Source organism: Poecilia latipinna, unplaced genomic scaffold (genome assembly GCF_001443285.1).
Source record: "Poecilia latipinna isolate Pla-1442-1.1 unplaced genomic scaffold, P_latipinna-1.0 Scaffold729, whole genome shotgun sequence".
Taxonomy (NCBI): Eukaryota; Metazoa; Chordata; class Actinopteri; order Cyprinodontiformes; family Poeciliidae; genus Poecilia; species Poecilia latipinna.
In genome coordinates this window covers 192854-211106 of record NW_015113345.1, presented here as the reverse complement: position 1 = coordinate 211106, position 18253 = coordinate 192854, and the positions used below count along the sequence as shown (strand labels likewise).

Below are 18253 nucleotides of genomic sequence, written 5' to 3'. Positions count from 1 at the left end.
ATTATTCTGAAAGCTCTTATTAAGCTTCAGACACTTTTGCTTGGAGAGCGCCCGCGCGTAAAAGTTTGGAGACATCTCGTTTACGCCCCCAAGAATGACCGCTATCTCCAGCAGTATGACAATCATATTGGCTAATATTTTGCAAACAGTCGCCTGTAGAGGCATCCACTCCCCTCCCCTAACCCCTCTTTCTCCCCCCCCCTCCTCCAGTGTACTCTCTCGCCCCCGAGCTCGTCTCTTCTCCGTCTTCACTACTCGCTCGTTTGGCGCCACATCGATAATACTCCACGCATTTTCCCTACCTATTTTTTTTTTAATTATTTTTTTTGTAATATTCTTATTTAACTAGAGGTGGCTTATTATCAGAGTTTTAATGTCCCGTCGCGACAGACGCTTAACAAAATGGAGCTATCAAACAAACTCCGTTGGAATCAATTCCTGATTTTGGCAACAGCACTTATGTCACCTGCGTTAACGTAAGTGCACTTGAGAGTTCCTGGAGAGTGGACTTGATTTTGCGGGATGTTAGTATGTTTGCTTTATTATGTATATATAAAACTATAGCTATTCATTTAAAAGGTGATACATCTGGATTTGATTTTGCAGGCTAATATTAGAATAACATGAATCATTGTTTGGCAGTCTGTTTATACGTCTGAGCTGTGCAATTATAAATCTTATCGTGTGGTTTAATCTGTTTTGGATTATTTTTAATTGTGTTGTTTATCTAGAACTATATTTCTGCTGCAACTAACACAGAGCGACTAACACCAAAGCACATAAAATGGTTCTGTTTCCTACAGATTATTCAACGCATCCCATAAATGTATTTCATTTTGTAAAATAGCAAGTTGAAATCTTTGCTGTTTTTTTTTTTGTTGTTGTTTAGAGCCTGCTTAGTATTCAGATCACCCTCCCACTGCCACATTCTCTGGATTTGTCTGATGAACTCCTGACCAGCTCTGATGACAAATCCCACCAACCTCTCTCTTCCCTGCAGGGTGCTATGTAATGACATCCTTAGCCTGAAGGTGGCAGGAGATCCAGTTCTAACCCCTCACTCCGTGTGCCTGAGACTGGTAGGCCTCAGCAAACGTCAGATGCGGATGTGTATGCGTAGTCCCGACGTGACGGCATCCGCCCTGCAGGGCATCCAGGTGGCCATTCACGAGTGCCAGCACCAGCTGCGCGACCAGCGATGGAACTGCTCCTCGCTGGAAAGCTTCGGGAAGCTGCCTCACCACAGCACCATCCTCAGCAGGGGTGAGAGGTTCAGAGCTTACACAAGTGTCAAAGCAACTCAGAGTCTTGAGTTGCTTTGACACGTGAACAACACATTTAGATTGACACTGTTTCTCAATTTCATCTGTGTGTTTGCGTATGTGTGTGTGTGTGTGTGTCTGTGTTCTCATTGAGAACCCCAGGTTTTCGCGAGAGTGCCTTCTCCCTGGCCTTGCTGGCAGCGGGTGTGGCTCACTCTGTGGCCTCTGCCTGCAGCATGGGCAAGCTGCGGGGGTGCAGCTGTGAGGCCAAACGTCGCCAGGACGATGACAAGATCCGGCTGAAACTCACACAGCTGCAGCTGCAGACTCTGCAGAAGGGCGGGGTAGGCATCGGCATGACCAAATCATTACCCTCAGATCTAAATGGGCACCATGGGAATCTACCGCCCGACCTACACTCTGCCCACACGTCTGCCATGCTCAAGCCTTTATCAGATGACTTAAGCTCTATGCAGGACACCTGGATGTGGGGGGGCTGCAGTCATGACTTGCGGTTTGGGGACCGTTTTTCAAGAGACTGGCTTGATTCCCGTGGCTCTCCAAGGGACATCTATGCGCGCATGAGGATACATAACAACCGCGTAGGGCGACAGGTGAGTGATGTGCTTATTCATACCAGCAGTCGTAGCCCTTGAACTTTTTCACATTTTGCCTCGCTCAACTCCCACTCTTCAATGTGATGATTTTATGTGACAATCTAACATGAAGCAATGCATACTTTTCAAACGGAAGGACAAATGTGTATAATTTTTCCAAACTTTTTCTCAAAAGAACTTTACTTCGATAAGTAAAATCCAGTCAAATTAGTGACTGTGGTATTAAGAAACACACCAGACAGATCAGGGATAAAGTTGTGCAGAAATCTAAAGTTAAGTTGTGATTTTGGCATCTCACAGAGCACAGTTTGACTGGCTATCAAAAAAACAAATGGAGTATGGTACAGGCAGGAAGGAAGAGCAGTAATGAGGGGAGCAGTCAAGAAGTGAATGGTACCCTCTGGAGGAGATGCCGAGGTCCACAGCTCAGGTGGGAGAATCTGTCTAGATTACAACTATTTCGTCATGTGTTTGCAAGGCAAGAATTGATGGAAAAACAGCCTAAAGAAATCATGTTCAAAGTTTGATGCAAGTCATTTAGAATCCACCAAAACATTTTCCGATAAGGTGTTCTGGTCAAATGAGAGGAAAATTGAAAAATGTTGTGTACATGTGGGCTAAAAACAACACTGTTAGCACGAAAAATCTCTGGAACTAAATGAAGCACAATTCTTTAGAAAAACCTGTTAAAAATCTGCAAAAGACTTGAGATTGAAATGGAGGTTCATCTTCCCAGAGGATAACCACCCGAAACATTCAGGCTGAGCTACAATGGATTGATTATGCCAAAGCATATCCATGAGTTTAAATGGTCCAGTCAATTTTTAAACCTAAATCCAAATAAGAGCTGGTCTCATTTCACTCTACAAAGGTATTGACTCAAGGGGTCAAGGGGTTACTACAAATCCAGGCCACACTTTTCAAGTTTTTGTGTGCATTTAGAAACCATGTATTGTTCTCCTTCCATTTGAATTGTGCGCCATTTTGAGCTGCGTAGCACATTCCGATAAGCTATATGGATGCAGAGTAGCAATATTTTAGAAAGACACTGTATAAACATGGTGCCCGTTGCTGTTAATTTCGTTGAAATAATTCATCTTTCTTTCCAGATAGTGACTGACAACATGACAAGGAAGTGCAAATGTCACGGCACATCAGGGAGCTGTCAGTTCAAGACCTGCTGGTACGTTTCTCCAGAGTTCCGCGTTGTTGGATCTCTGCTCAAGGAAAAGTTCTTGTCGGCCATCTTCGTCAACTCCCAGAACAAAAACAATGGCGTCTTCAACCCTCGAACAGAGAACAGCGCCCGCAGAAGCGCTGGGGGATTCAGCGGAGGGCGCCGCAGAAGCATGTCCAGGGAGCTGGTGTATTTTGAGAAGTCGCCCGATTTCTGCGAGCGCGATGCGTCGATAGATTCTCCAGGTACGCAGGGACGCATCTGCAACAAAACGAGCTACAGCACAGACAGCTGCAGCTCGCTGTGCTGCGGCCGCGGGCACAACATCCTCCGGCAGACTCGCAGCGAGCGTTGCAATTGTCGATTTCACTGGTGCTGCTACGTTCTGTGCGAGGAGTGTCGCCTCACAGAGTGGGTGAATGTGTGCAAGTAGATCCAGCTTTTGTTTTGCTCTTTGTGCAACTACTCTTGAGAATCTGTTTATCCCCCTCATTTTGCGTGCGTGTTTTTTTTAAGTCCATCATCTGGGATCTATTTTCTCTGCATAGCTGCTGTGATCCCAAAATGCCAAGTCAGAGATTGAAGAGGTGACTCATGTCATTTGTCTTGCCATGGCCTGTTTAGACGCTACCCTCTCAGCCATGAAGAGGGCCCACACTCCAGTATTTCTACCCCACAGAAAACTGGAGAAACAGCAGAGGAGCGCTAAAGTCTCAGTCTTTGCTTTCTTATTCGTCTTGTTGTACAGTAGCTCTGTATTTTATTGCGTGAGTGTATATTTGTAAATGCACCATTTGTTAATATGATTATTGTCTCAGAGTGTTTAATGTTGGTTTTAGCGAATGACAGAAAAGGGAACTGCCAACATTATCTGAAAGATGAATATAAGGTTTCGGGATCTTAGCATCTTATAATCCGTTCAGTATATACTAATCATGGATATTTTTGATTCCACCACTCACACAGTGCTACATGATACAATTTAGTTAGCTCTTATTTTTATCTTTCCGTATTAAAAGAAATCTCAGCCACAATTCCAATACAGTGGTTCAAAAACAGTCTCATTATCTTAAAATCAGGGATTAGGGACAAACTCTTGATCCTTCCATTGAGTGATCAGCATCAGTCAATCAAAGTCACAAGAAGACATCTACGTATGCAATTATCAGTTCTTTACTAGGAATCAACACTAAATGAATACAATCAAGCACTAATACACCATAGAATTAACCTTTAATCTAAATATCAGTCACACAAAACAAACATAAAAACAAAGACACTACAATAGCTCAAAAAGTCCAAGAGTTTTGCTTATTCGCTCACTGCCATATTTCAGGTGGGCTGACTGGGAAATTGCTTTGGTTTTAGCTGGGATGTCATTCTGAAACTCTCATGCTGGCTGCTTTGCCCCAGGTTATTGGATGCCTTGAACACACATCCAAGGTGAGGGGAGGGAAATTAAAATTTTAAAAAAATTTAAAAAAAAAAAAAAAAAAAAAAAAAAAGAGAGAAATGTTGCACAGCTTACCATGCGAACTAAAATACAGTATTTGGCACAACCGGATCTGTAATGAGTGATGACTCTGCTCTGACTCGATCGAGCAAGTCTTCCTTCCTGCAGTTCACTGGGGAGCTCAAACTTTCAGGGTAGGAGACGTCACAAGGGACAGATTGACCAATCGGATGTGCACCTGGGATAATGTGAGAACTGTTAAAAAGTTGATTAATACTGTTTTTATAAAACCTGTTCCTTATTTTAACACTCCAACACTTGTTGACATTTTGTTCACAAAATATCAACAAATTATCACTTCAGCTATAACCCCTAACCGAGTCTGTTTTCAGTTTACTATTTTTCTAAAACATGTCAACATTACATTGAATAATAAAAAAAAAACCTTAACATAAGGTTTCATTCATTAGTTAGAATTAAAAGTTGTGACTAACCTTGCATTATTTCCAACATCATTGGGCTTTCTAACTTAAGGAATAAAATGATCAATTTTAATTACACCTTTTTTCCAGCCTAAGTTACATGGAGCCTTACCAGGACTGTTTGACATTTAGATGAACAACTTGATCATATCAAACCATTAATATCATTAAAATCCTCACAGTTTGGAGACTTCAGGAGGTCAACTGCAAGAATGAGTTTGCTTAGACTACATCTATGGTCCAACAAGGGCATCCGATGGATCTGGAGGAAAGCAGCTCTTGTAGGTGAAAGGTCAAATTTAAGGTGTCCATGTGCATTACATCGGTTGGACCAAATTCATTTAAATTAATCACAATTAAAATTAAAATCAGTCAAATGCTAATGGGGTGTTTGTTTTGGACGCTCTCCAGAACCAACATAAAATGTTTAAATGTCTTTCGCAGAGAGTCCAGCAAAGATTGTTGGGAAAAATTACTGCTGTGAAAAAGAGTCTTCCTCTTTACAGATGCTTCAGATCATAATACAAATGTGTTGTCAGACAAAGATGCCAAGAAGCAAAAACATAATTATCAGTTATCAATGATGAATTCATTCTTTAAGGGATGAATTTAATAACTAGTTCACAAATGAAACTTTCGCCAAACAGTCTTGATAACTGCCACTGATTTTTTTTTAATGTCACAATAAGAGGAGTTCAGCCCGCTTCTCTTTACAGAATTGCTTTAATTTTCTTATGCATGAATGATTCATTCAAGTTGGCAACACAGAAATTCAATCAGATTGAGTTCCAGACTTTGACTAGGCCATTTAAAAATCTTAATATCTGGCAGAGGTTTTAGGAGGGTAGAGAGACTGTATCTGTTCACCGCTATGTTTGACTTTTGGTATGGTACTTGTTTTCCTGAAATGTTGGTCTTATGTCAGTTTTAATGGGACGCGCACCTTTCAGAAAGTTTGCCTGTTGTCTCGTCAGCCCACGAAGGTTTCACACAAAAATCTTGGGAATAATTTAAATGTTTTTTTGTTGTTGTTTTGGCAAATGTCAGATGCATATCATTACATATGGTTCTGGGTTATTTTGTGACCTCCCGGATGAGTTATTAATAGTTTTTTTGTTGTTGTTGGTTAGCCCCTCCTAGGAGAGTTCACCACCGTTCCATGTTTTCTCAATTTGTGGATAATGGCTCTCACTGTGATTCATTAGAATGCCAAAGCTTTAGCAAGGAATATGTAACCCTTTAAAAACTGATAAATACCAATAACTCTACTTTTTATCTGTTGTTTAATGTCTTTAGATGTTTCTCTTTTTTTTAATCTTTTCGCTTGCTTCGTGTCATCAGACAGGTACTGTTTAAGTGATTTCTTGATTGTACAGGTCTGGTAATAATCAGACCTAGCTTGGCTAGTGGAACTGAGCTGAGCTTTCCTTCAAATGTGGTTTAATCAGAGTAAATTCAATGATGTAACAATGGTGGAAAATCTGCATTTTGCTCTGGCTTTACTCTGATTATCTTTGTCTGATAATAGTTTTTGATCATCAGGAACATTTGTGCAGGGGGAAAACCTTTTTACAGCACTGTGTAAATGTTTTCCCAATATCTTTGCACTCCCAAAAAGTCAATATATAGGAGTCGATACGTCGGTTTAGAAAAACAATTAATGTTAATTCTGATTGATATGACGCAAATATGTCTCCATTTGGTATATCTACAATGTGATGTGTGTCGGCTTTCTTTTATATCATACTATAATCCTGCTTTCTCTGTTTCACTTGTTTAAGGGCTCTTTAGATTCTTCCCACATGTACCACATGTCAAAGTGAGAGATGGGCCTACTTTAGTCCTGAAGTGATGCTCAGGGTTGTGTGTGTTGGCCTGAGCACGTGCACGTCTGTGTTTAATACTGTGTAAATGTGGGGATAAGCTTGATGCACTGCAGATTTGGGAGGTGAGAGGCTTTTTTATGGCCACTCCACGCTGAGAGAAGGACATTTTATAGCCGCAGGATATTGTTTCCCTAAAGTCTAACTTTTATTACTGGAGAGCCGCATCGAGAAGGAGCAGAGAGTTGGTGGTGATTATACCAGTCTTTTGCTGCGTGAGGATCTGAGGGGATCATCTGTCCAGAGTTCATAGCCAAGGATGTAACTTGTTGAACCACTCGCTGCCCGGGACGCTCCATGGCTGTTGCTGAGGGGACAGACCAGCGAAAAATATAAACACACGTATAGAAACAGACGCATCTAGGCGGATAAGACGTGTGTATGTCGAAGCACATACACACGGCACAATCAAAACCATGCGCGCGTGCACGAACTGTGGATGTAGCAAAATGCTAATGTCGCCACAGGACTTGATTTATGATGACTGCATTCCTGGATATCTTAGATAATCCAAACTGTCTTTGTGCTCAGCCTGCTGGGAAAAGCCTTTCTGCCACATAGGATTTAATGCCAATTAAGTTTTGTTTGTAGGGACTTTGGTAAATATCCCTCGACTCCAGAGGAATGACAGTGCCAGTGGCTGAGTTGACTGCTCTCCCCCTTTTATATCTTTTTTTTTTTTTTTTTTGAGGGAGTTGTGGAGGGGTTACGCAGGGAAGATATAAGCAGGAGACTGCAAATGGCTTGGAATGATAAAGGCCTGGATTTCTGGTTTGCATTTCTTCATTCCTTTATCATTTCACCCTGGAGCTGCTGCATAAGGGAATTTCCTGTCACTGTTTCTCCCATGTGTGAGACAGAGGTTGGGTGGACTTTTTCTTTCCTCCCCATTCTCCCCCTCGTCGTCGTTGCAGAGACACATGCATAGCAACAGATAGGCTGCCCCCCTCCCCTATAGCCACACCCCCCGCACCCCCTTGAGTAATGACATCCAGATTGGGCTGAAATTAAAGAGAGGCAGGCACAGCGAGGAAGTCAGGAGAGATAAAAGTCACCCGCCTTGACTGACACGATGATTATATGTATAAAGTAAGGCGATTTAGAGTGTTTAGTTGGATATGAAAATGTGGGGGGAATAGGTCTTCTTGCCCTTCATGCCGTGGTGATGCAGCAGCAGTGGACAAACAGAGTTACTGAGATGGGGTGAATGAACTGTACTGTGTATAAAAATGTGCCTCAAAACATCTGCTTCTCAACTCCCCTTGCATTTTTTGATGTGGGACAGGCAGAGAAGGAGAGCGGGAGAGAAAACACAAGGAGCCAGCTACCCAGAACATCAAAGCCCCTGCCCTCAACGTGCAGGCCCTCATTAGTTCAGCTAGCAGAACCAGCGACTCTTGTGATTGTATTTGCTTGGGGTGCGTGCTGGCAGACACATCAGAGGAAAGGCTTCTTTAAGTCATAACTCCCCACCCTACCTCTCCCGCCGCCACCCCAGCCCGCCGTAACCCCCCTGTAACCCTCGCCGAGCTCCAAAACCGGGCCTGCTCCCCCGCCATCCACTCCACCCCGTAATCTGGTGTGCAGCTGCAAACATCTGCTCCCCTTTTGATTCCCCAGCCTTCGCCGCTGAATTGATAAACACATCTTTTACCGGACCGCTGACTGACACGCAACACAGCGGAAGGAGAGAGGCAAATGTTGGATTCACCCACGGCTGCCGAGCTGGTTTCAGGTTGTGTCATTTAATCACACTGCTTTGGTTCTGGTGGATAAACAAGCATCCGGCGCATGATAAAACACCAAAACAATGACTGAAGTAGATTAAACCAAAGCAGATATTAATTCACTTTGTTCTGTTGCCTCTTGTGTCACTTTTATTATCTGTGACACGAGAGTGGCTTCTGCCAGGAATTATCACTTGGCATCCAATTACAGTCAGGCAATGACTTATTCATAAAGATGATTCCTGTGTTAATTATTTAAGCATGCTTGCCAGGAGACTTTATGTTACTTAGGATTCATTGTGTGGCTTCCTGTAAAATACAAAAAAATACATATTTTCACTGAGAGGATGGTGTGTTAATGGTATGCTGACGGTAAGTTTTTTTCTTCTGGAATGTGGGAAGACAAATAACCATTTTAACATTTCTTCTATTGATCCAAACAGTCTTTATTTTATGAGTTTGAGAAATGTTCTATCTTTGCCGTAAAAGCTGGATAAACACTTAGAATTAGTCTTCAAAATGTTACAGGTCGGAGAAAGTAAAATAAAAATTTATGTAAGATATTTTTTTCCCACCCATCCATCCTTCCATGTGTAATATTTACACAAGCATTGCATAATTAGGCTATTATTGAAGTACTGTGACATCTCCATAATTTAAATCAATGAAAAAGTGAACTTCATAAATCATGTTAATTAATTACACACACACTGATGTATTTCAAGTGTTTTTCATTAATTAGCGGCAAAGCTAGCAGCTAATTAAAAGTAAATTTAGTTGTTTTTCTGTTTTCTTCTTGCACTGATGCAGTACTTTATGTAAAAGGGTACATTACTAAAATTTTGTGATAAAATGTCTCCAATATTTAAAAGAAATAATCACTGGAAATGTGTAACTCTGTGAGAAAAAAAAACAAGAAGCCAAATATAAGTTTCACATTTTAAAATGAATTCCTGAAACAGATTTTGAAAGGATTTTCTGCTTTGCTGGAATGTTCCAATAATGTATAAATCAAATGATAACCTTGTAATGTTGATGATTGTAGTGATTTTTTTAAAATAAATTTGACAAAAGACACGCTATTGAAGCGTTTGAGAAGATTTCTCGTGACTTTATATTTATTTATTTAGTTGTTTCGTACTGAATACGCATGCAGAGTGAGCAGCTGCGTGCCCGCAGTCCACCTGCTTTTTGAGAAAGTCACCTGAGGATGGCAAACGTGAGATGCGTTCATAGCGGCCAATGTATCGCGAGAACTCACTGCAGCAAAGCCTAAAGTCATCGCGAGACTATCATCCAGTCCTTTGCCTGCTCAATCCAGCTGGTGTCCTGCCTGCCGTTGACGGGTAAGTGTGAATGAGATGGAAAAGGTGAAAATTTCAACAGATGTGTTCCAAGTTTTAATTTATGAAATATTACGCCGCTGTTCCAACGTCCTTAAACGCACCTTTCTCTGTAAACTGTCGTGTTATCGACGATACCCGGCCGTTTTTTTTTTTTTTTTGTCGTGACTGTAACGCGGGGATTACAGCGCACAAATCGACGCGTACATTTTCCCTCTGAGTGCCCCTAAAATCATGAGCTGATATCAGAAGCAAAGAGGCACACCTGACTAGCTGTCGTATCCAGACCGGAGAAACGAGTCGGGAGCCATCGGCTGCTCGGACTGCAGTATCTCCCTTCCCTTCGCCTCGCATTATGACAGATGTATGAGCAGCCCTCTGCAGCTGTAACAGGCTGTGCTAGCAGCTCCTTCCTGTTCATGTAGTATAAAATATTTGTTATTGGCTCTGAAATGAAATGAAAGGATTGTGATGCCCCACGTGAAAGCCCTGCTTACATTAAGTGTCTCTGAGGTGAAATGCGTTGGCAGAAGTTAACAGCAGAGTTGGCCTATTAAAGGGCCAATACCACTGAGGGCCACAGAGAGTGAATTGAACTGCATGTCAAATCCCACCGCTGCTCTGTAAAAATGTTTTGAAGTTGTTGAGATAAAATGGTATTGATAATTCATACAAAATTGATAAGCAGATAATGCATGTGGAAGTGAACGAGAAACATCCAGATCTGGCATAACACTGTGGCCACTGATGATCTTGTTATGGTATAACAGGCAGCAAGGGAAGCTTTTGTCTTCAGTTTTGATTTATTAGAAGTAGGGAAATAATCTGGAGGGCAAGCCGGTATGCAGATGTTGCTATGACTCCTACCATAATTAAGCATAGTTTAAGATCATTGACAGTCTGGCCGTTTTCAGCAGAGTAATGCCCTGCTGTAAGGGAAACACAATGACCTGAGGATCACAACAATGAGATGTCCACTTGACTTCCAGGTCTCAATCCAATCTTACATCTGTGGGTTTTTGCAGAACAAACAATTCTGATCCCTGGAAATCTAATTTAATAGTTTGACCACACTTTAGTCAGGACAATTTCCCAATAGCTCATTCTTGTTTTGGTCCCTATTACACACAATATGCTTGATTGTTTAAAGGAATAAAACATCCTAACCATTTCTCTGCTCCTTATGTCCCATCTAAGGTTAAATTGCTAATCTAGAGGAAATATCTCATGGTAGTAGTCAGGGGCACAGCTAAAATGAATAAAAATTAAAAGGCAACAACATCTATTTCTCAGCATTTTCTGTCTTCAATCTCTGTATCAACAAGCTCACCGACAGTGGCTGTGCGGTTCCTTGTGTAGTTGATGAAATGACATTGGAAATCTAAAGGTTATCGCTGCAGCTCTGACTGTGTTTTAAACATACAGTAGTCATCTTAATTCTTGAGTTCAAGTTTGGTCACAACAGTCTGACTTATTCAGATTTTAGACACCATAAATAAATAAATAATGCCTCTTTTGTTTCCTGGCTTCATATGTTTTTGCATTTAACAGTTTTCAGAGATTATGGATTATTGTAAACAAACAAAAATAATCTAGAACGCCATATAGATGTTCCGTTTAATAAAATATTTGAATTAAATCTGTTTTATTTTATTCAAATAGGCAAGTGCGTTTAATAAGGCTAAAATATAAAAAGAGGATTTTTAATCACAATGACATAAAATAATGCGTCTTAAGATTTTTTTTTTTTTAAGTTAAGACAAAAGGATGTTTCTTATGTAGTGTATTGACTGTGTGTGCCATACAAACTCGCAGGCTACGTTACGTGCAAATTGATCGTTCTGCTTGCTTTGCTTCAGTTGCCAGCAAACAGCTGAATGGGTAGTTAACCTGCTTCACAAGAAAGCTGATCCACCTCACAGCAGAGATCCTGAAAGCAGTACTGTAAAAGTAGCCATTTACAGTAGCAGGGTCGGGTCAGCCGCCCGTCAACGTGTGAAGTGGAATTTTACAGACTTTCCCCTCAGATGTTGCTGAGGCGCTAACATTTTGACCGTGGTTCTGGCCGTCTGAAGTCACGGGGCCAGGAAAGCGATGGGAGGGAGCTAAGAACACCGCAGCTGCCAGATCCTGCTAATCAAACGTACATGAATATTTTGATCGTCAGAAAGTGTTCACCACCTCTACGGAAGCAGGAGTTTTGCTCGTTTGTTGGGTCTGGATCACATGTGAGTCAGCCTGAAGCCAAGTAGGGAAGACATCAGCAATGACCTTTGGGAAGCAATCGTTGTTGCCCATCAATCCAGGAAGAGTCAGCGGTTCTTTTCCAAAAGTTCATGGCACCGGCATTAGAAAAAGATTGAACATGCTTGAAAAGGTTGCAAGGAGAAGGGTTCTTCCTTTAGACATCCACCGGCTAAACCCGCGGGCCTAGACCCGCTTCGGGTCGTCGGGGTGGGGGGTGTCAGGTGCCTGTCTGAAGCAGCCAATAGGGTGAGAGGTGGGAAAGGTTGTCAGGTTACGTTATGTGTCCTTTAACGTCACAGGGCCCCTTTAGACATTTTAGACCAAAATTACAGATATTCAATCACAGCAACTGATCCTTCCACAAGACAATGAGGCAATTGTGCAAAAAGAAGATCAAGTCATCGCTTCTAAAGCCAAATCCTGGAGTGTACTAAGACTGTAATGTTGGTAGAAGACGCTTTTTTAAATTTATTTATTTGTTTTTTTCCTTCATGACTGTATTTGCTCCCGCTTTGCTGCTCAGTCACCCGTCTCACAGTTCTGTTGCAGCCGAGGTCCGAGTCATCATGGGAAACATCTTTGGGAACCTGCTGAAGAGCCTGATAGGCAAAAAAGAAATGCGGATCCTCATGGTGGGCTTGGACGCCGCCGGGAAGACCACCATCCTCTACAAGCTGAAGCTGGGCGAGATCGTCACCACCATCCCCACAATCGGTCCGTGACGAGAGCGGAAGAACTCAGCCAGTCCCGCGTGGCGATGAGCATCTGCCTCAACTCCGTGTGCTGTGTCTTTCCTGTTCAGGCTTCAACGTGGAGACGGTGGAATACAAGAACATCAGCTTCACCGTGTGGGACGTGGGTGGCCAGGACAAGATCCGTCCCCTTTGGAGACATTACTTCCAGAACACTCAAGGCGAGCTCAGGGACTTTTTTTTTTTTTTTCAGTTTTGTCATATTACAAAAAAGTTCATTTAAAAAACAAAAACTGAAATGTTTGCTGTGTATTTGTATCTTGTCCCCTCCTTTTTGATCCTCTTAAACACATAACAGAGTTCTGTCCATCCTCTCAAAATAGAAAGAGAATGAGATTGAAGAATCTGTCCACAGAACAACTATTAGTCATTCACATGGCAGCGAACACATGGAAGAAGGTTTTTCTAATGAAATGAGGCCAACGTTTCTCTTCAATGCAAAACACTGTGTGACCCATCACACTAGACACACATGATCTCCACCAGAAGACATGATGGTGGCAGCATCATGTCATTGGGGGGCATGGTTTTAGCAGGAAAAGTGTAATTGGTGGGAGCTAATGGGAAGATAGCTGCAGCTCCAACCCTGCAATACTGGGAAAGTCACTGAAGACAGCATGAGACTTGAGACTGAGGTAGACGTTCACCTTCTAGCTGCAGCTAGCGCAGCAATGAAATCATTTATGTTACGGCTGCATGTGTCGGAATGGCCCAGTCAAAACCTAAATTCAAGTTAGAATCTCTTGCAAGACTTGGGAATTTGCAGTGGACAGACACTCCTTCTAATTTTACTGAGATGAAGTGTTTTTGCACAAAGTAAATTGATAAAAAAAAATATATATATTTGTTGTAATTGCATCAGAATTGCTGCTTCAAAGGTCATAAACAAATGCACAGCACATTTTTAAAGATTTTGTTTTCTTCTCGTTTTCATTCCTCTTCGTATATTTTGTTACATAAAATTCCGATAAAATACATTGGAGCTTCTGCACTTTGCTGCTAACGAGACGGCAGAACGCTCGCCTACAGCACTCGAGGGCACATCTGACTAATGCTTTAGCTCAGCTTCGTTTGCTGTTTCAGATTACCATCAGACATTTTGAAACAACCTCTAACAGAATTAGTTTTAACAACATGTATGCCTGTTTTTTTAATGTGACGTTGGGGGCTGGGCTTGTTTCACTTTTTCCCTTTCTTTTTTTTTTTTTTTTTTTTTGATACAGGTCTGATTTTCGTGGTGGACAGCAATGACCGCGAGCGGGTGAACGAAGCCCGCGAGGAGCTGATGAGGATGCTGGCCGAGGACGAGCTGCGGGACGCCGTTCTTCTCGTCTTCGCCAACAAACAGGTGAAGTCCTCTTCTCATCTCTTTTTATCCACTTTTCCCCTCAGCTGACGGGTTTCCTCACCTGACCGCTCTGCTCTGCGTGGCTTTTGCCCAGGACCTGCCCAACGCCATGAACGCCGCAGAGATCACGGACAAGCTGGGCCTGCACTCCTTACGCCACCGCAACTGGTACATCCAGGCCACATGCGCCACCAGCGGGGACGGCCTCTACGAGGGCCTGGACTGGCTGGCCAACCAGCTGAAGAACAAGAAGTGAGGAGCTGGTCGGGGAAGAGTCTGGGTGGAAGGTTGCAGTAAGTCTGTTGTGTTCACTAAGTAGAGAGAAATCACTCAGTAAGCTCCCAGGAGATAGACTCTCCCCCGCTGATATTTCCGTTTCTGTACTTTTGATTCATTTGACTCGTTTGGATCTGTGGTGAGATTTTTATTTTATTTTATTTTTTTAATGTAATGATTTACAAACAAATTGTGTCAAAGCTGATCAAACCAATCTATGCTTTTCAGACTGAACGCGTCTAATATCGGGATTTAATTGTGCAACGTTACAACGAAGGCGTATGACTCTCCACTTCTTTACAGCCTGTGATTTACATCCAATATTTACCATTTTTCACAACATGGTGGCAGAAACCGCCTCACCTTAGAAGCCACGAACCTGGTGTGAATCGCAAAGGACGTCGCAAACGTGTAGAGGGACAGTATGCTACAACATCAACTCACAATTTTACATGCAGTGTGCTTCTACGGGCTCAGACAAAATAAGCTTTCACTGGCGTGGAAATGTGTTCCCCAGATTTTATTTATGTGACAGAATGAATTAGGTTCAAGATTGTATTTATTTTAAACATATTTTTTTCTCTATTTTTAGAGAAACATGAACTCTGCCGATGTGAACGATCGCCTTCGTTTTGTTTATTCATCGATTGATGTTAAGCTCTAAGTGCATTGAATGATTTCTTCTTTTTTTTTAATGCAGTGTGCAGGTGCTGCTCAGGCAGCTGTGTGAAAAAACCCCAACAAAAACAAAAGAAAGTCTCTGTAGTTTAACTGTGCATTATTGCTGCTTCCCAACCTGCATGGACGCATCCCTCATTTGGCCTTGTGGGAACTAATGAAGGCTTCTGTTGTAAATACTATAAAACAAATGTTCTTGGCGGCTCAGAGAGGGTTAAAGACAACTCATCCGGCCTCAGCGAGGTGTGATATCCAAGCTAATGCAGACGACAGAACAGACAGCCACTCTGTGCCAGCTTAGCGAGGAGAGAAAAAGAAGAAGAAGAAGAAGAAGAAAAAAAGTGCTGCCGCTGCAGAGTGATTCAGCACAGCATGTGATTGGCGGTTTTTAGAGCTTACTCGGTTCTGAATGTTTATTTATTCGAAAACCCAGTTTTTCTGCTTCGGCTTATTCATCTGTCGGGGGCTTTGCTCGTCCGTCACACGTGCTACGGCTTTTGTTAACCAGATCTCCGTACGCGTCTCGTCGCACGTTGTCATTTATCGCTCCACGAGAACGCACTGTCCTGTTCTGCTTGTCCTTCTGTTCCTTCGTTTTGTTTAACTTCGTCGTTTTAGGTCGATGTTTCTTTACGCCTTGTGTTTTCGCGCAGTCCGAAAACAAGAGAGAGAGCGATTGAAAGTCACCCTGCATCGTAAGGCATGTTAATACTGTAAAAGATGTGTAATTAAAAGTGAAATATACTGTACTGGCCTGTTTCCTTCAGACTATATTTGTTAGTCAGAATCACTGCTGCTGGTTGGATCAATGCTGTACTTAAAAAAAACCCATAAAAATTGTCATGAATTTGTGTAAAGTTTACCGAAAAAACCTCCTAATATGCAAACGAGCATGCTTTTTCTATGTCGGCGCGCAACTGTATATACTGTATGTTACCGTGGCAGGAGAAGCGATCCACTGTTACTCTCGGTTAAACTGTAGATAATAACCTGATTATAACCGACGACAGCTTGTGCGTGTGAGTGTGACGTGTTTATCTATCATGTTCTGTTTGCTGTGAATTTTCATTTTGTGGCCTTATTAAGTCAGTGGTTTCTTTCCTCTTTGATAACAGGTTTGTTTGTGGAGAAGACGTCCAGTATTTCACCTGATATCTGTGACACTGTTGTGGCTAAACATCCTTCTTTCAGAGATTATAGTTATTATTATTATTACTATTATTATTATCATCATCGTCAGGCGAAAAGAAACGAGGCCGGGCAACATTTTGTTCTGTTGTGTTTCCAGAAATTGATTCAGAAGGAAACTCTGTTAGAATATGAAGAGGACGTAAACACAACCTGGTGTGAAAATGAACACTGATCTGATGATTCCTGGTATTTCAAAAATCAATAAACGACCAAATTGAACCGATTTCTCCTGTTTCTGCTCCTTGTCTAACTTTTTTTTCTTTGCTTTAAGCTCAGCATTCAAACGCTTTGACCGTATATGGGTCATGTTCAACGAATTAGAGCATTCGTGAAAAGTTCATTTCTGTCAGATCCTTTCACTAAGTTTGATTACACACGGATAGTTTTCAAGCCTACGTTATATTTAATTATGACGGGGGTTTTTTTTTGCTGAAAGCTAATTAAAACGTAGGGTTAAAATATCAGATGATGGCAATAAATATTAAACATTTTAATACAGAAATGTGGGCTTAACAACTATATGTCTAATACCTGTTTATTTTTAAGCAAGCCTCATCAGAACACGCTCTAATTTTTTAACACATGGCTGTACATAAAACAATACACGCTTCCTTAGAGGCAGTCTTGAAAAATCTGAAAACGCTCCAACTGTGAATTTCCTTTTTCCTAATTCTTCATATATCCAAATATGTAAGCATTTTATACTGAAGGTCCTAAAACAAGAACAAAAATTCAGTCTAATATTGTATTTTATTGATTTATTCTAAAGTGGTGGTGGACATAAAAAGAATTGCTCAAACAGGTGTGAAGAACATGACTTTACGTGGTATTTTTTTTTTTTTATCCCCGCCTCATCCGAAGCTGGTGGCATTAAGAAAACTTTGGCACAGTCTTCTAGGTCCCTTGTGGACTCATTTTGTCTGAGCTGATCGGTAGGGCATATAGGGGGGGCGCGAGGGTGGAGGGGGGAAGGATGCAGCTGTGTCTCCAAGGGTGTGACAGCAGTATGTGAGTCGGAGCTGCTCCCAGAGCCACCAGCTCCCCCCCGGGGCCCCCTGCAGGACGGCCACAATGGCGGCCCCAGGGCAGATGCCATAGCTGGGATTCCCACCCGTAACCGGGACACCTTCGCCCAGGGCACAGACACACTGGCAGCAGCCACACAATCAATTCATCAATCTCTGAAGGGAGCGGTCGCTGCAAAAGGCCACAGCAGGGAGCGCTCACAGTTTGCTTCTCCACCAGACCGGGGCCACCAGGACGCTGAAGGAAATCATCACTTATTCGTCTAAAGCATAGGACTAAAAACGAAAATAAGCACGTTTTTTTTTCTTTTTTAAATCTTTTGGGGGGTTTTATGTGTGTTGTTGATGTTTCCAGTGCAATATGTCACATCTTAAACTTCTTCACACTAAATGATGTCTGTGTCACTTTGTGGCCAGCTTCTGATTACACAGATCCAAGGTTGTGCAGAGTTGTATTTGATCTTAATAGTTCTACATAGCACTAGCAAGCATAACAACTAATAAGTAATAAAAAAAATAAAAAAAACGAATGACCTTGCATTTATGAAAGCTGACAGAGTCCACCTGCAGCAGACAGGGACTCCAGGAGCCAGCGCTCAGACTCTGGCTCCCCCTACTGGACAGAAATGTATCAGACAATCCCGTACTTTTCAACTTCTAACAAAAGGTATTATCGCTTAATTTTCTACTTCAGTCCGAACAGATTTAATGCAAAAGTTTAACATCAGAAAGGGGATATTTAAAAAAAAATTCTGCACAAACGAATAGCTTTCACGTTTCCTGTTCTCTTTC

At 42.0% G+C, this 18253-nt stretch overlaps 2 protein-coding genes and 1 long non-coding RNA gene across 5 annotated transcripts; 2 read left to right on the top strand and 1 right to left on the bottom strand.

The window, feature by feature from the left end:
- Positions 1 to 232: 232 nt before the first annotated feature.
- wnt10b (wingless-type MMTV integration site family, member 10b) lies at positions 233 to 9701 on the top strand. 2 transcript variants are annotated; one of them, XM_015045474.1, is made up of 5 exons: positions 233 to 476; positions 1001 to 1263; positions 1425 to 1606; positions 1739 to 1876; positions 2989 to 9701. In XM_015045474.1, the coding sequence occupies exons 1-5, from the start codon at positions 403 to 405 to the stop codon at positions 3487 to 3489; spliced, it is 1158 nt and encodes a 385-aa protein (XP_014900960.1). In that variant the 5' UTR covers positions 233 to 402; the 3' UTR covers positions 3490 to 9701. The 2 variants fall into 2 exon arrangements, with proteins under 2 accessions (XP_014900960.1, XP_014900959.1); XM_015045473.1 differs by having other exon boundaries at positions 1425 to 1876.
- A 144-nt stretch (positions 9702 to 9845) lies between these two features.
- Positions 9846 to 15586, top strand: LOC106955352 (ADP-ribosylation factor 3). 2 transcript variants are annotated; one of them, XM_015045476.1, is made up of 5 exons: positions 9846 to 9947; positions 12730 to 12905; positions 12994 to 13104; positions 14167 to 14291; positions 14386 to 15586. In XM_015045476.1, exons 2-5 carry the CDS (start codon positions 12758 to 12760, stop codon positions 14545 to 14547), a joined length of 546 nt encoding a protein of 181 aa, XP_014900962.1. In that variant the 5' UTR covers positions 9846 to 9947; positions 12730 to 12757; the 3' UTR covers positions 14548 to 15586. The 2 variants fall into 2 exon arrangements, with proteins under 2 accessions (XP_014900962.1, XP_014900963.1); XM_015045477.1 differs by having other exon boundaries at positions 9880 to 9947; positions 12741 to 12905.
- On the bottom strand, positions 10481 to 16652 carry LOC106955353 (uncharacterized). Its single transcript, XR_001426561.1, has 3 exons — positions 16236 to 16652; positions 11816 to 11817; positions 10481 to 10494 (listed from the first exon to the last, which is right to left on the bottom strand). It is a non-coding gene; the product is annotated as an uncharacterized LOC106955353 (long non-coding RNA).
- Positions 16653 to 18253: the final 1601 nt, after the last annotated feature.

Bases quoted from the DNA above. Each gene is read 5' to 3' on its own strand.
- LOC106955352 (XM_015045476.1), top strand. From the start codon at position 12,758: ATGGGAAACATCTTTGGGAACCTGCTGAAGAGCCTGATAGGCAAAAAA. The intron at 12,906-12,993 runs GTCCGTGACGAG...TTTCCTGTTCAG, and splicing joins CACCACCATCCCCACAATCG to GCTTCAACGTGGAGACGGTG. The intron at 13,105-14,166 runs GCGAGCTCAGGG...TTTTTGATACAG, and splicing joins TTACTTCCAGAACACTCAAG to GTCTGATTTTCGTGGTGGAC.
- wnt10b (XM_015045473.1), top strand. From the start codon at position 403: ATGGAGCTATCAAACAAACTCCGTTGGAATCAATTCCTGATTTTGGCA. The intron at 477-1,000 runs GTAAGTGCACTT...TCTTCCCTGCAG, and splicing joins CTTATGTCACCTGCGTTAAC to GGTGCTATGTAATGACATCC. The intron at 1,877-2,988 runs GTGAGTGATGTG...CTTTCTTTCCAG, and splicing joins ACAACCGCGTAGGGCGACAG to ATAGTGACTGACAACATGAC.